The 18,213-nt window shown below is 37.6% G+C and overlaps 1 protein-coding gene across 2 annotated transcripts in view; it reads right to left on the bottom strand.

The window, feature by feature from the left end:
* ZFPM2 (zinc finger protein, FOG family member 2) overlaps positions 1-18,213 on the bottom strand; it is a 305,906-nt gene that overhangs the window by 147,628 nt on the left and 140,065 nt on the right. For both annotated transcript variants that reach the window (XM_048286793.1, XM_048286794.1), the window contains one exon: positions 11,808-11,926. In XM_048286793.1, the coding sequence (XP_048142750.1) occupies positions 11,808-11,926 (119 nt within the window). The remainder of the gene's footprint in view (positions 1-11,807; positions 11,927-18,213) is intronic.

The raw sequence follows: 18,213 nt of genomic DNA, 5'->3' as shown, positions 1-18,213 counted from the left end.
CCAAGCATGCCACTAGCCAGAGCAAGCTAATAGGTGCTACTACAAAGCCACTTAAACCCTGCAAACAAGTGCTAACAATTTGGCTTGGGAGAGGGAATGCAAGGAATGTTAAGGAGTTACAACCACACCAAGTGGTCTCACATTTGTGAGGTCAAGTTTCGAAACATGTATATTATTCTTATTTTCCACTGCTGAATGTGGCGGGGTGGGGGGAAGTGGTTTCAAAAGTAATCAGTGTATGTGCAGTCATTTACTGCACACAGGTATCATTTCTGTATGCATTTAAGAGATTTACTAGCACAGAAGCACGGAATGAGCTCTGAGGATGCTGGTGATTCCAAGAGCCTCCTTGCAAATGTTCCCATCTCCAACCCATCCTGTATTCTCTGTTTTTCAGCCTGTCTAATTGGCGTTCTGGTACCGGATAGTGGATGACTGACTAAAAATCAAAATTCAGCTTAGTCCCTGAGGCATGCTGTACCATCAGATCAAAGTGCACACACTTGGCATCCTGAAAATGCAATACTATTGCTCTCACTCTGCAAATGTGCAGCACTAAAACCGGGGACAATGATGCTTAGAAACCTGGGACAATGATCCTTATATATTCCTTAAAAAAAAGAACTACAGAAAACTTAGAAACAACGTCCTAAGTAAAACTGAAAGTAATGTTTTGAAAAAGTTAACTGATTTAATATTTGGCTATAATTCTAACTTTAGTTAGCAAGAAACTGGAGTGGGAAGTGAGGACATTCAGAAGAAAAAAACCTGCAGGCAATTGAGAAGGGACATGCCAAAGAAATATAGCAGCTTACTTCCTTATCTCTCAGCTAGGCCTTGTTATATTTCAATTAGATTTTGAAACCAGTATCCTATACTGGTGTGACCAACTGTCTAGCTTCCTGTAATGTTCCATCTGCCATCTTCTTCAAAAAACCAGTGTCTCATTCTGCTCCTTTTAAAGCCAATTTTGAAAGATTTTAGCTACCTGCAGGTATTTCTGGGCAGCCAAACAAGTGAAGTTGGCTCCAGACATTTCTCAGCATCAGGCTGCCAAAAGCCACAGGGTCATCTGCTCCCTTTCCTTCCCCCATGCCATGGCTCAGCTGTGCCTACACCACTCCTGTCGTCTTGGTCCAGCCTGTTCTGAAACATTCCAGCCACGGATTTACTGCAACCTCCTGAATCTCCTCCAGCTTTTCACTCTCATTAATATTAGGAAGCTCTTTCTTGTATCTAAACTAAATTCCCTTGCTGATACCTTGCTGAGTCTGGAAGGTTCACCTAATGCTATCCTTCATGTCATTCCATGGCTTGTGATCCAGGTGGATCCAAGAAGCAAGGGAAATCCTCCACACAGAAGCATACAGGATTAAGACAGTGTTTTGACTTGGAGGAGGTGGATTGACCAGAGTGAGAAACAGGAATAAGGTAAAATATTGGATCCCAAAAGAAAAGAATATGATCTGGAATTTAACAAATATAAACAACAAAATCCAATATTTAATGTAATAAATGCAACTGCATCCAAGAGGGAGAAACAGTGTAAAAGTAGAGCAGTAAGACTAAAGTCCACTATACTATAAGGTTCACTGCAGAACTAAAAATTAGCAATAGTAGAACCAGGCCAGCTTAAACACAAGCAGAAAAGCAGGAACTAAGATATTTTGGATCTACTATTGTTTTCTGCATTATTGCTCTCTTTCCTTTATGCTAATTTGCCCCAGTTTTCTTCCAAAAGTGAGGACAACAGCTTGCAGGAGGGGGAGAGAGGGAAGAATCCTTCCTCACCTCCCCAGCTTCGAGGCACACCTCCCTCAACTCCCCTAAACTTGTCTTTAATGTCCTCACACATGGCAGGAGTTCCAGTTTCTTTTTTAAAAAAAGTGGCCACTCATCCCCCAGATCAGAGACTGTCATGTGAGAGAAGAGAAAGCTTCAAAGAAAAAGAAGTATTTGGGGAAATGTGAGATGCTTTTAAACAAATACATAAATAATAATTACTAACACATATAAAGCTTTTATTAAAAATAGTATCTTCTATGCATTTCAGATATCAAATCAAAGGTCAAAAACAAGATATAAAAGCTAATCTGTGACAGGAAGAATTTTAAATTATAAGACATTCTCAGAGTGAGAATAATCTACATAAACTGTGATGATATCTCATATGTTATGTAGTTTTTCCTAAATGCATCAGTAGTGTTCCGAGTGCTATCCTTCCCTTACAGTACAGAAAAGACAGTATTTTGCCTATGCAAAACTCAATTATTTCCTAAATATATTAAAAGAGCTAAAAAAACTATATTTAATGATCCAAAAGTTGTGAAGCATTTTGTAAACACATTAAAATGCACTAGTAAAAAGAAAGGGGGTAAAAGTTTATTAATTAATATTCACTTATTTAAGACAGGATATGATTATTACAGAATCATTTAGGTTGGAAAAGACCTCTGAGATCATCAAGTCAAATCAAGTCCTTTCCCTGATCACCACCATGTCAACTAGACCATGGCATTAAGTCATTTCTTGAACACCTCCAGGGATGGTGACACTACCACCTCCCTGGGCAGCCCGTTCCAACGTTTAACAATCCTTTCCATTAAGAAATTCCTCCCAATGCCCAGCCTGAACCTCCCCTGGCACATCTTGAGGACATTTTCTCTTGTCCTGACACTGGTCATCTGGGAGAAGAGACCGACCCCCATCTTGCTATACCCAACGAAACAATATAAATATGAAACAATATAAAATTCAACGAGGCTATGCATATAATGTACCATGTATGGAATATCAGGACACGCAAATAAACCTATAAATAAATAACATCATCAAGTAGTGCACCAGCTGTGCAGTCCTTGCTGCAGCTTTCCCCTGCTACAGGTGGTCTGGGGCTGGTAGGGAAGGTAAGAAAAGCAAGCAATGGTGCCTCCTGTGCTCTTTGCTCTGGAGCCCTAATGGCTGGAGCCAATTGTCTTTTGAGCTTCCCTGGAGTCTGAGGAGCCTCCATTGGATTAGACTGATGAACTTGTTCTCCAGGCTTGATAAATGAGGCTCAGGACATTTATAAGCTTCACTCAGCACTGAGTTTCTCAGGCCAAGCTCTGAATTTCTTTGCCCATACTTTGGTAGTGCAAAGTAGATTTGTTGCATCTGGAAAAGGACTCATTTTGCTACTGGCCATGGGATACTTCAACATCATTAGAAAAGGACTTTCAGCTGAACAGTGAGGAAAGTTCAGCAAAATTAAAGTATTTCAAATAAAACAGATTTTTAGGACCTAGGAACAGACAATGCCTGCTTCTGATTAGAATATGGTAATTATATATATATAATAGAATATGCTATTTTATATATTCACAATCATTTAAATTGTGTATGTATATATACATATGTACATATATATAGTTACTATATATTTTTTTACATATTTATGTTTAAATATCTGGTTTTTTATAAATTTATGTATTCACACATACTGTACTAACAATACTTACTAGAAATATTGTGAGGGTTTTTTTTATTCAAAACATTCAAACCCACGCTTTCACAGAACACAGTTAATTTGGCTGGCAATGAAACAACCAGAAATAACTTTAATTTCCATCCTTCTTGAAAATTTATAGGCTACTTCTCTCAAGCAGATTCAGACAAAAGGAACTGATCTTTTGAATTTTGATCATTCCATCACACTGTATGAAAGTGATCAGCAAGCAGCCACTGTCTTAACTGAAACCACAGGTCCATTCCTTTACTTGAAGTAATTTATTTATTTATTTAAATGAAGATAGACAATAATTTAAAATATTGTTATTGTTACTATGATATGGTATCTTGCTTGTTTTATTAACAAATAAATTTTGACACCAAGATTTTCCCTACAGCATGCTTTTATTCCAAACAACTGCCCACTGTGGCATCCCCAAGTCCTATGGAAAGCATCTGTTGATGTTTTCATAATCTTATGCATTTGTATGTCCAGACAGCACATCTTGACAACATACTGGGTGCAACACAAGTGCGACCACAGTTCCGCAGGCAACAGCATCGCAGTGCTTTTTTCCACTACCAGTGTACCCTGAGGCGAACTACCCTTGGGCAGGCACAGCTTTATGTGCAGCAGGCAAAAAAATACCCATGGCTTCCAGGACATTTTATTTTCAAATGGTCAGAGAGCACAAGCCTCCTAGTCTTTCAGTTCTGTGACCATTGTAACTACCAAATTCTTATCTTAACAATGCAAACATCTTCATAGACACAAACACCTTCATAGCCTTATGTGCCACTAAAATGATGGAGTTAGAATTTCCCATGCTTGTTCTATGAATGTGGAACTACTGAAAGAAGTGTCAACATTTTAGAGACTGAATTTTATTCCAGAATAAAAAAAGATAGTGTTAACATTTAGTGAGAAGATGACTTCCAAAACTGCTGAATATTTAAATCTGGCATTTTATATCTGCCTAGTCTATAATATGTATGTTTCATAAATAAGAAGTGTCATTATAAAAAGCATGAATTGAAAAATTTTCCTCAGAGGAAAACATTTAATGTTAAATTTCACATATTAAACAGTTACAGAACTTGTGCCTCTTAGGTATTTTAGTGCAGTGAGCTACATTAATGACTTTAAATGGAGATAAATAGATTATTTTTCTTACATGAAGTTTTTAAATAAAACTACATGCCATTCTAAAATTTGTGATAAATTTAGCAAAATCTACAATTGCAAAATAAGCATCTGTGTCTTAAAGCTTGTGGTACAGTGAAGATTAGACTAGGTAGAAGACTACTAAGATTCAACAGTGTAGAAGCACAAGAATATGTTGCTACTGAAGTTTACTGCAGTGATCCTCTAATTAAACAGCTTTTCTTCTCTCTCTTTTCTCCGCACCCTAAAATGCAAGAGCCTGGCACCTGGAGATAGCATCTCCTTTTACTGCTGTCTGGGAGGCCCTGGACCAAATTTTCTTGCCTTTTTTTGTGCCCCAGGTTCTTGACTTTGCCTCATCTATTCTGCAAAACCATCCCCTTGCTCTGCTCTCAGCAGCTGTCTGGCGATGTACCCCAGGGTACATTGCCACTCCCAGAAGGACCCCCTACTGAAATGAAGCTTGCCAAACTAGGACAGATAGTTCACTGAGTTTTCTCCCAGGGAACTCAGTTACTTTAACGGGAATGATTGGTAAAGTCTACTACTTAATTACAATAGTATTAGAATAAATTCTGCTTAATGGAGATGCTCACAGCAAGCACCAAGTAACTGAATTATTTTTAAAAGCCTTCCAAAATTACCAGTGACAGTTTTAAAGAAATGTTAAAGTTCTTCTGTTTTGATAAACAGGTGTCAAAATGAACCATGGGTACATGTAGTCTCAAAAAAGGGCTATAGTTAAGGAAACAAGGTTAAAAAACAAGAGCAATTTTGTGTAAAAATTCCCTGTTGAGATTCTGGAAATAACCAAATCAGAAAAGAAGAAAAAAAAAAAAAAAGAAAAAAAAAAAAAGAAGAATGTAATATCAACCCTGTGTTATTTGTATGTTCTTTAAATATTTAATAACTTAAAATTAAGGCTATGGTATGGTGTGCAGCACTAATACCAGTGTACTAACAGCATTTAGACAGAAGTGTAGGATTAAGGTTCTCCTTTGTGATACTTCATCACCTATTTGAGATGTGGAAAATACTTCTGCAAGTTGGAAAAAAATGCTTTTGGATTTTTCCGAAACAGGGTGTTTATTCAGCTCCTTGCAACATCTTCCTATCACATTATCAGTATGGTTTAAATTTGTATAAATGTAAATAAAAGAGCAGAAATAACTTCTTAAAAAAAAAAAAAAAAGAAGCATCTAAACTACAATTCTGTACAAAAGTTTTTTAAAAAGGTTCTTTTGTCATTGCATTCTCCTGAACTGCATGTCTATATAAATGGGATACCACTTGGTAAAAGGTGAAGTAATGTGAGGTGATGTGTTCTCAAAGATCATTGTGGATAGCCATGTGGAAATCTTGGCATATCCCAATTCTTTTAAATATTTCAGTTTGTAGGAAGCGGCCTTAAGCTGTGCCAGAGGAGGTTTACACTAGATATGAGGAAAAATTTCTTCACTTTGGCAGGCATTGGAACAGGCTGCCCAGAGAAGTGGTGGAATCACTGTCCCTGAGGTGTTCAAAAGACATTTGAATGTGTTACATGGGGACACTATTCAGTGGTGAACATAGTGTTGCTGGGTTAACAGTTGGACTTGATGACCTTAGAGGTGTTTTCCAACCTTACTAATTCTATGGTTCTAAGCAGCCAATCTCAGCACGTGCACAGCACATCAGCAGGTAGCTGTTGGGTGACATCAGGTGCTGTCCTAAGTGCCACAATAATAAAGTCTGCTTATGTTTGGGACCAAAGGAAGTGCTCTTAAACTAGTTCCAATTATGAAGAGCCTGACAGTAACAGTAGTAAAAATGAGAAAGAAATGCTTCTTGTCACTTGACATATTTAAAGGTATAAAAGAGTATAATGAAGATTAGAATCAAGGCTCATTACTCAGGATACTATTTTTGGTAACTAAATATAAAAATGGCTCTCTGCTATTAAGAGCCAAATTCTCCATTTGCAGTTACATATCTAAAGATAAAATCTACCTTTTCCCTTTCTATGTTTGAATAAGAGAAACAGAAACTACAGGCTGGCTACAGCCTGACTATGGACAGACTACTACCTCTCTGTAGCCATGCAGCACCTCCAACAAAAGTTCCCAGAAAACCCTTATGCTGCAACTCTGAAGATTAAAAGTCACTGTCCACTAGAGACATGAGGTTTCTGACCTGAAGTGACCAGCCACAGATTAGTGAGTGAATAACTTTACTGCATTTTGAACCTTGGCTCCCCAGCCCCTCACACACTACCCAGTCAAACAGCTCCAGGAGCATATCTTCCAGAGGTGTCTCTTTGGTGTTGAAACTCACAGATCCCATTAAAGAGTCCCTGCTGTGTCCCACTGCTTGCCTGGCCCAGCCCTGCACATTCTCCTGCTGTGGATTCTCTTCACAGTCACACTGAATCCTCTTTTCCTTATCAGGCTCATACAGGCCTGCCCCGCATGCTCTTCCCTGCAACAAGCAGACGACAATGGCGGGCTGGATACAGCTGATCATTGTTTTGCTTCACAAAACCCTGCCATGGGCACAGATTAACACCAAAAACTAGATGGCAGCAGCCAAGGGAAAAGGCCTCTTGGATTGCCTCCACACTACTGCTGGAGCGACCACTGTTTGACGTCCGTCGTGGGCTACGTGGTTCAGTGCTGCTTTCGTTTCCAAGGGCCTCATTCCCATCAAGCTGTCCCCTCAAACAGGGAAAATATGTACAGCTGAAAAAAGCAAGTGAACAGCTTTTTCTTAGCTAGGCTGCTAGTGCCTTGAATTTAGATCTGCTTGCACATAGCAGCTCCTCTTTCAGGGGTCCAGTCTAGAGAGGTCTTCTGCTCTTTTCACCTGCATGGTCATATTGGACTTGGCATTTGCGCAAACCCACTTTCCTGTTAAAGACAGGAATCACAAACTAGGAGTCTGATGATTCAAAATATATTTCTATCTACTTGTGGGTACCCATGAGCTACTGAATTTTCTGTGATGCAGCAAGACACAAATTTAGAGCCTTCCAAATTGTGTTGTCTTCCATTCTACAGCTGAGTTCCCACCAGCTGAAGACAGCCAGTAGTATTGTTCAACATCTTCAAAGGTCTGTTTGTCTAAACAGCAAGATTATATTAAATCTCAAACAGAATTTGGAAACATGTAGACGTGTACATTTTCTAGGCTTGAAAAGATATTCCTATGCATTTAATTTTCTTGGGACTATCCAACTATTATGGAACAGTGGATGGAAAGTGGAAGTAGTGGAAGGAAACGGAAGGCAATAACCTCTATACGCAATTGTGCTGACAAACTATGCATGCAGCTGAGAGCAGAGGAATTTCAGCAGTTTGGCAAAATTACAGGAATAAAAGCATCTAAATAGGAGATCTATCACTCTAAATATAATAAAAGTATCTAAATAGGTATCTACAAATATTTAAGAATGATCTAAGAAGTTCTTAAGGTGAAATGGAAGTAAAACTTAAATGCCTTGACAAGTTTTAAGATCTGAGACTCACTTGCTAAAAACAGTGTCTTAAAATTTTCTGCTGGCTGCATGCAGATTGTTTCACCAACAGTAACAGTAACAATAGCATACATTATTTCATAATGTAATTGTATGTAATTCACGAGTATTGGCTAAACTCTTAGATGAGAAAATGACTTTATTAGTCATTGAGCTATTTCAAGTCTACCTTTAGTTTGAGTATTCTTCAGTCCTGATGGGGACCTTGCTCTACCGTATTTCCCAACAGTGCTGCAACACTGCTGATGATACCAACACCTGCTATTCCTATTGCAATTGTGAACAGCATTAAAATAATTTTTGTTCAAGGTACCCAACCACTCTGAGATGTGTACTGCTAACATACTTCAAGACAGAAACTTGAAAGATCTAAAATGTAATTGACATCTGGCACGGTGACTCAATTAAGTACTGTGCTGAATTAATTAACTTTCTCCATCTCATGAGCCAACAGCAGCAAGACTGTATTCAGCAACGCAGCACTGCTGGAAACAAGAAGCACTTCAACAGGATATTACACGTACAGGCTGTACTCAGTGCAGAGTGCAAGAGGAATAAGTAAGCTCTAACTCTTACAGCATGGATGAATCCTGTGAGGCACTGTCACATCGCTAACACTAAACAGTACAGTCAGGTGAGATACTTGTAGTCAGCCATAAACATATTTCCCAATAAAGACAGCAGCTGCAAAAATTGTGATATTTACTCACCTGAGGGTCCCTGAATTTTTCTTTCCTTTCCTCTCTATACAAAAAAAATCCACATTAAAACTCTTTTCCAAAAATTGGATGTTTATAGCAGCGGAATGTTTAAGGTTCTCATTCAGAAAAGAGCTAAACCTCTTTTCAGCTGCTCATGTGAAAGTTTGACTGAATTGTAGGGATGTAAGTCTCTACCCAAATGAGCTTTCCAAAACAGATATAAATAACCTAAGTAAAGAATCCCAACTCCCCAATGAACAACAGAGAACATGTACAATAGTGAAATAAGTAATCAAATGTGTCAAAAAAACATAAAAAAACCCAGAATCATTCCTAGAAAAGATAGAAGAAAACCATGTAGAAGCTGATGCTGAGGTTTTGTTGCTTTAACAGCAAATTATAGTTGCATTAAAAGGTTTATATTTCTTCACACAGAATTTTAAAGTAACAAATGTAGGATTACAGGAAGCATATGATATTTGGGAAAAAGAAAAAATACTTAGAATCACAGAATAATTCAGGTCTGGAGGTCATCCAGTCCAAAGTCCTGCTCAAAGCATGGCAAACTTCAAAGTCAGATCCAACTCCGAAGTTAAATCAGATTGCTCAAGATGACACCTAGTTCAGTTTTGACTTTTTTAAAGGAGGGAGTTGCACAGGGGACAAAACAATATTTCTGAGGAATAAAGTTCTGTTTACAGGAAATTTTTCTGATTTCCAAATGTGTTTATATTTGTAGGCAAAACGAAAGTAAAATCTTTCATGTGTTAGTAAAAATAGACTTTATGATATTTAATTTGACAATAAACAAAGTATCTTTCCAGTTTAGTGAGAAAAAAGTCCTGAAGGTTTTCATTGCACGTTTCTCTGAACTACATTGAAAAAGCTGTTCCATCCCATTACAATCAACAAATTAAAAGTCAGTTCTGCACACTGCTCAATTACGAGTTCATTAAAGCCTGACTATCTTAGCTAAATGCTTTTGATACAGCAAAAGTAATATTTTCCCAAATTTAAAAAGCAATAACAGACCTTAAAACATACCTGTACTATCAAAGGAGAAGCAAGGTGCTGCTAGGCTTGTGGTTAATCTATGGCTCCATCAAAAGAAACCCAAAGATACAATATGATTGGCTGCCAACATGTTGCAAATGCATCCTAAGAATATCTGATAAAGATTAATTTTGTAGTGAAGGGACAATCAATTTCATCGCCGATATTTAAACATTATCTTCATGTTGTATATACCTGATGAAGTGGTACAAGCAGACAAAATGAAGCTAGCATTTCTCTAAACTATGGATTGTGGACTGACTTTGAACTACAACAGGACTAAGGTTTCTGTTACATGAAAGCTGATGAAAGTAGTTATAGTGGAATTTAGACAATTATTTGAATTACAGGTGCTTGTCACGTATGACCTTTTATTAAAAATATTTTGAGAATATTGATAGGCCAATAATAAAATAGATAAGGAAATAAAACTTAAATGGATAGAGAAAATAGAGACAAGTGTTCAAATTTTCCAGTTTTTTCTTTCTAACAATAAGGTGCTTTGATTTTGCAGTACTTTTGAAAATCTGTTCTTTATTCAGGTGCCTGAATGTGAAATCTGACCTGGGTTGGGAATACCGAACTCTTGGAAATTTAGACGAAGTTTCCATGCTGCTTTTTGTAACATTTCTTAGCACCATTTGATTAATAAATTATGCTAAAGAGTACAAAATATTAAGATTTTAAATGTCTAATATGTGTATACTATACTATACTATGTACTCAGAATAATGCTTCACTCAAATTTTAATCTGCATACTTACAGAAAGTAACATGCATCCTATCCAGCAACCCTTAGAAAGAGAACTCCATTGTATAGGCATAGGTTCTCCAGGGAGGAGTTTTCTCCCCTTTTCTCCCATGTCCACATAACCCCCCTCTCACTCTGCCCCAGATGATACATCAGCAACTCAGTGTTCCTCACTCTCTTCAGGTCCTCCAAGAGCAGGATGATACCCAGTGCTGGTGAACACTGGGAAGCTCAGCTTCTCCCTTTACAGGACAGATGTGTGCCCCCCAAATGCCTGTAACCCCCTCCTGTGAAACGGTTCCATGTGTCTTTATGCTGAATACATTCAATGCAAAGTCTGTAATAGCAAACAGTGATCCAGCTGCAGATAATGGTTCTTCAGAAGTATCCCACAGGGCAATGCATGTTCCAAGACTGTTTAAACCCTTCTAGAGATATTAGTTGTTTCCTTCCTGATATTTTCAGAAAATTAATCTGAACTATACACAAATAATATTGAAGCTCAGAATTAAAACCAACACAAACAAAAATGAAATGAAGACCTAGAAATGACATGATTTTCAGTGCACTGAACTGAGATCAGCAAAGCATTACTTTTAAGTAAAATGGTCCACATACTTTCTGCAATCAGAATAAAAAATGAGGCTAACTGAGAATATATTATATAACAGGTGTCTTTTGATGCTTTTCAAAAAGCATTAATTTGATGGAAGATTTTGCTATGTTAAGTTATATTACGGCAAATTTAATTAATTTTATCCTAAAATCATGTATTTATTTATTTTTGATACCTTTCTTTAATATAAATTAAGTATTCAGTAATTAATACTATGAAAAATTCAAAAGGCCACTAAAAAAATCAGATATTACTACCAAAACACAACACCCTGGTTCAGCAAACAAGGAAGTGACATTTCCCTTCAGTAAAAGAACAAGTTAAACACTATTAACCTGTGCTCCAAATAACTTCATGTGGATTGGTTGCCATAGATGAACAAGTTGGAAAAGAGCCAGATACCACTGGCCGTTAAAGCTAACAATGCCTGTTTTCAAATGCTCTGTCTGAGGAGCAATTCAGACTATTCCCTGAAGAATGACACACAATATAACAAAGCAAAGTGTCTCGGAGCATCTACATACCAAGGTGTTATTGTTCAGATCCATCTTCCCAGTGAAAGGCCCCCATGTTGTTCCAACTGGAAGCTGCTGCCGGCTCTGAATCTTGCGCTCCCCGTCTTTCTGGACCACCTCCAACTCTCCTGCAAATAAAGAAAACAAGCAGTGTTGAGAGTACTTTCACTCATGCCTTGACAACAACCACCTCTGCCTTTGTGTTGTTTTTATACGCACAATGTTCTGAGGACCAATATAATGAGAATTAATTATGCTTGTCTGAAAAACAACTGATCTTGTCATCCTGCAAAAGAAAAACAAACCTTTTTCCCTTATAATTATATTCAAATTTGGTTTAGGAAGTCCCATTCCTTTCTTGCATCTTTTCACACACATTAGAGTTTGAAAGAAATTTTATTTAGAACAGTATTCCGTAAAAGTTCTTAAGAAGTGCTGAGGAGGGGGGAAATGACAGCTGAAAAGAGAGACTGCAGTAGCAGCCACACCTGGTGCATTAACCTCCTTGATGCATTTTGCTGCACAAGATCACATTTTGAAGCACACAGAAACTAAAAATTTGAGAGATACACCATATAGCCACAAAAAAATCACAACATCTCCAAGATACTACTAAAAGCATTTACTACAATTACAAAAAGGATTTTGTACTGAGTGAGATTTTACAGGTAGTAACATTTCAGAATTAAACAAGAAATAATTTTAACTGGTAGCTTGATATTATAAGACAAAATAAGTAAAATCAATGGGGAGGCTGTATAATGATTTTTTTTAGTGCATAATGATTTTTACTGCGTGATAATTTTTATTTTCTTAAACATAAATTTTATTTTTGAAAGCAAAGACTTCAAAATTAACACTTAAAAGAAATTTTTGCTTTAGCTCACCTTAACTTTTCTGGATTTTCCAGTAAAGAGGAAGAATAACACAGAATTTATCATTTCCATGGAGGGAAAAATAAAACTCAGTCACCACCTTAACCCCCCCATATTTTTTTCACTTCATTTAAAGATTAAAAAAATAGTCTGGGCAACTCTTTTTTGAAAGGAGTCTAATCCTATTTTTTGTGAACAAATGTTTCATTTAAAAATACAGCAACAGTTATATTTATATATACAATTTCGAACGCTATTTTCTAAATAAATTCTGGTTTCAGGCTTTCATAGGGATAGGATGGAACAAGGACAGGCTGATCTGTGCTTTTCCTGTTAGATGTTTGACTGCTTTTTTCCATGTTCTTGCACTTCCAAGCTTTGCCCTTCGTGGAGGTAGGCAAAAAATCTGTTCTCAGGAGCAGCAGAGCTCACCTCAACTTTGCTGTAGCCATGATTTTTCATGATTTGTTTTCCATGACTGCTAAAGCCTCTTCCTCCCTTTCCACACCAAACAGATGCAACAGTGATTCCTGTCTTTTGCATCAGCACATCTCATCAACTCCAGCCCAAATAAGGATGGTGCTTTTCCACAAACAGAGCAAAGTCCAACTGTGCAAGGAGTCAAATCATCCCAGATTTAGAACTGGTGGTTGTTGTGAAACGAACCTTGGGCTGAAGGAAGTGAGTAACTCCTCCTGGCTCACAGGCAGCCTTCCACAGACTTTCCAGAGCTAAACATTCCCATGAATGCCTAGATTTACATTGCAGTCAGGCTGCAAAGCTTTTCCTTGTCCACAGGGGTTAATCTTGACCATCTTCCAAAAAGAAGACTTGGCTCCAGCTTCCATTTTCAAGCACAGAAATCTAAATTTCACCTCTGAGTGTTGCAGATTACAAAACTACTCTACGTAAAATCGTGCATCAGATCCTTCCTGCAAACTGGAACAAATCTAGGAAATAGAGCTGTATCGGTTTACAAAAGCTTCTCTGTATGTGGGTGAGTCCTCATCATGACAGTGCTATGACATTTTAAAAGGCAGTATGTGAGCAGGAAAGCTTATGGATTAATTATATCTAATTTACACATGTGACATATATGCATCCAAAAAGAAAAAAAAAACAAACCCAAACAACCATAAAAGCATTTTTTCCTTCTCACGGTCACATTGTTACAAATTGTATTAGCTTTTAAAATCTCTTTATATGTTAATTATGGAAGAAAGAAATTGCAATGTAACATGTTTATCACTTAGCCATACTGCAGCATTTTCTCTCTACACAGAGATGAAAACTGCAGCATTTGCTTGCTTTTACACACTAAAAAACAGCCATGTCTATGGACATGTCACATTTAACTGATACCAGAGGAATCATGAGAATCTTTGAAAACCCTTTTAAAAAATAATTCAGCCTCCCTTTCTGCCACTGACATTTTTCATTTGAAAAGGGTTCAGACACAGTCAAACAGTGACTCCTTATCTGTACCTGTGGATTTACAAGCAGGCCTGTCTTTTAATGGATTAAGAACGACAAACTTAGGGCAGATCAACCAGTGATATCCAAAAAGCTACCAAAGTTTTAAGGTACACATCATTACACATTATATTTTAAATAAAATTAATAACATGAATCTTACACCTGATAAGTAGTTCAGATTTGAGGCAAACATAACAAGCATTTTTTTTCAAATATAATTTTTCCCTTCGGTTGATAATTAAATAACTTACTATGGATTCTCTCTCTTATTCACTTTTGCTACAGTTCCAAGGTGTAGTTCAGGCAATATTTCAATTTATATGAATACTTTGAAATATACTGCAGATGGGGTAACATCATGCTGAATTGTACTGAAGCTGTTGTGTTTCCCCATCCCCTCAGAACACCATGAAAGAGTAGTAGATTGCAGACAGGGTAACAAAATGTTTTGCTGCAAAACCATTCTATTTCTCTTCATTACAGTTCTCCAAAAAAGATACATTTTTCTTGTCACCACGACCAGCAGCCATTTTACTGCCATGGGTGAATGTCAGAGTTGGGAAGGACAATCTGTTTGCATGTTTTGGCAAAACGAGACAATCTGGCTATGCTTATACAAGGTGTAGCACATTAAAATTTAGTCCTTGGTGAAGATTTTTTTTTCAGCTAAAAATCTTCAGTTTTATAGACAAAAAACACTGCCTGCAATTTTCTGCATTCATTTACAACATTTTTCTCCTCTGAATCTTCCTATTTTGTGAATGGTACCACAATTGCAGCACAAAGGGGCTGTCTCCCACTTGATGTAACTGAGGCTGTCCCCTACTTACTGCTGACTTACCACAGGGATGCTGGTTTAAGTGCCATGCCTGTGGCCGTAAACAATGTGTGACTGCAAGGGTGTTTGCAAGAAAAATGAGAACCTCACCCTGTGACTCTTAATTAAAAGGGCTGGAAAAATATGTCAGCAAGACAAGATTTTCCCCTTCAGCCTCAGAGGAAGTTCAGATGTAAATCTGAAGTGCTCTACAGCTACCATCCCCTGCACAACTGTTCACGATCTTCACAGATTACATCAGGAGAAGGAAGAGGATCTAAGACTTTATTGCTGTATCACCACTCACAGTAAGAAGTGAAAAGACTCAACTGGTACTGACTCTTCACACATACTTGTCCATGGAAATTCCAACATGTGGGGAGAAAAAGGATGAAAAACTGCTGCAGCTTCCTTTACTCCACGCTCAAGCCCAAAGGAAGCAGAAAATTCTGTGCCAAGCACTGTTAGGTGCTTCCAGTAATCAGCAATGGCAACAGACCACCTCAGTACTGAATATAACATTCCTTCACATAACAGCAAATTATAATAGAACTCATTCCTACCCCTGGAATAAAATATGTGATATAGTCATAATTTCCACACAAAGTAGAGAAGCAGTTTAACTCTTTTCATCCTAGACTTGTCAGGTCTCCTATTGAAAAGGACAGCAAGAAGTATAACAGAAGCAGCAGTAAGAAATACAAGTAGAGAGGAAGTGATGCTCTGCTTTTAGTTTTTGTGAGTAAGGTAAAAAATTACTTAAGAGACATTCCATTTAGCGACACTTACTTGCCCTTTCCTTGCTATGGAGCAAGTGGGGTTTGGTTTTTTTGTTTTTTCTTCAGCTTGTTCCTCATGAACATACTTATTTCCAGCTTGCTGAGTAAGTTTATACAAAAATATTTGAGACACATAGTATGGGCTAATCAATTTTGGTAAAAGATAATGCTGTTAGTGCTGCAGGCTGTTTCTCTTATCTTGTTGATGTAGCATACTTTTAAGGCCTGTGATTACTCAAAGACTTATGATAGCTGCACTGTAAAAGAAGCCTCAAGTCATGACTCACTAGTACAGCTACAAAACATCCCATGGCTTTTAAGATATTAGGCCACCTTGGTGGATAGAAAACCAGAATAAAAGAACTCAATTTAGGATTCTTTTCATACATGCATATATTGTTTCAGGCATGCCACACAGGGCTTTCATAAAACAGAAGGTAGAGAGGTCAGTTTAGCTTTGTATTCTTTTACAGGACAATCAGGATGATTTAAAAAAACCTTTCCACAAAACATAGAGTACACAGGAATCCAACAAGAGCTTTTGGCCCTTAACAGGATTTGATCACAGTTTGACTACCAGAAAAATTCATCTATACATAGTATTTCTGAAACAAAATAATACTGGCTTTCATCCATCTACCTACATTCTAGGGTAAGAAATAAAGGAGTATATATCTGAAGGTGAATGATAATCAGTTTTTGTGGGACAAAAAGAGAACTACTTCATTGAGAAATAACTGTATCCAGATTCATATGCATTTAACACTTCTAAGCAAGTCAGTGATAGCTTTGGGCAATAGTTGGTTTTTGTTTTTTTTAAATTGAAAATAGCTTTTTAAGTGGAGTCAGTTCAAAACAATGAGTAAACTCTTCCTGTGCTATAATTAGAGACTGGTTATTTGACATCATGGAGCTCTACCAATTTCCACAAGCAAATGGCTCCTTCTTTGTATATTTCCAGTCCACAGCCACCTGGCTCTCTAATGAGTATTTTTGCATGGCAGAGAAGTCGTGCATGTTGTAATTTCAAACAAGGACTGCTCTGAAGTCAGAGCGAGCAAATTAAAAACACTCTCAGAAGTTCTTAAATGCCACCTAGCCCAGAACCCAGTATCTGCCTGCCATCCTATATGCACAGGAAAAATCTGCAATTAATATTTGGCTGGTGATTGCTTCCATCATAACAAACTAATACGTGTACATCTGCACACAGCAATTCACTGATAGTGGAGAACTATCCCATTTCCACTTCTGTGATTCTTAATAAGGTAGTTCCAATATTCAGTGCTCACACACTTGTTTGGCAGACATAAACTGCATTATTGAGATACTTCCTGTAAATTCTCCTCCCTCAATTTTCAAGTCTCTGAGACATAACACACACTAAACTACAGTTTTGAACATAAACTTGAAATATGACATTCTCTATTCAAGTACTCCAGTCAAACCCTGATAAATCAGGCTGGCCATGCAGTGATCTTATCCTTTCTGACTCTTTAATAAATCGAACCTTGTAAGTTCACGCTGTTGGAAGTTGTCACTAAATGAAATTGTGACCTTATCCGATGCGTGAACTTATCCTGCTGACAACTACATTTATTGTACGGATAAGCATAAGGGAAAAAAAAGAGGCTTTTGATAATTGTGATCTTACCCATATGCAACTCTAACAGATGGGATCTTTTTGATGTTCCATTTAATGATTTGTCTATGATGAGCCTCTACTCAGAGAAAAAATAAATGTTCTTCATAGGTAAGTGGTAGGGGGACTAGTAAGCGGTATGAAAAGTGCACAAAGAGGAGTGGCTGACAGCAGAGAGGCAAAAGCTATTAGCGTAACACAAAGGGCTTTGAATTAGCTGGTAATTGCACTGGAAAAGATAACATAATGGAAGTGGTAAAACAGTAACATTCCCTTTCCACAGGACTCATTCAGTAGTCCAAAACCCTGAAACAAGGAACTGTGACTCTGAGGCAGTAACCCAAAATATGCTGTGCTGTGGCACCTCATGATGAAGGAGTGAATGAATGAATGAAAAAATTCTCTTCCAGCACTGACTACATGTTTGCCTCTGCAGTTGTGGAAGAATGCTGGGTAACAGAAAATTCATAGAATTATAGAATAGTTTGGGTTGGAAGAGACCCTTAAAGGTAATCTAGTCCTACCTTCCTTCACTGAGCAGGGACATCTTCAACTAGATCAGGTCACTGAGAGCCCAGTTCAACTTGACCTTGAATGTTACTAACGATGGGGCATCTACCACCTCTCTGGGCAACCTGTTCCAGCGTCTCACCACCTTCAATTTAAAAATCCCTGAAAATTGCAAAGCATCTTACATTACGGTGTTTGTCACGGATTTAATACATCATGCTACCTAATTCTCACAATGGACAGTACCGTACCCATTCTGCAATCAGTATGCTGACTCCAGAGCAAGAAGACCTGAGCTGTGTCAGGGCACAGACTG

Source organism: Corvus hawaiiensis, chromosome 26 (genome assembly GCF_020740725.1).
Source record: "Corvus hawaiiensis isolate bCorHaw1 chromosome 26, bCorHaw1.pri.cur, whole genome shotgun sequence".
In the NCBI taxonomy this organism is placed as follows: Eukaryota; Metazoa; Chordata; class Aves; order Passeriformes; family Corvidae; genus Corvus; species Corvus hawaiiensis.
Note: the sequence above shows the minus strand (reverse complement) of the source record. Positions and strands in the feature narration are given on the sequence as shown.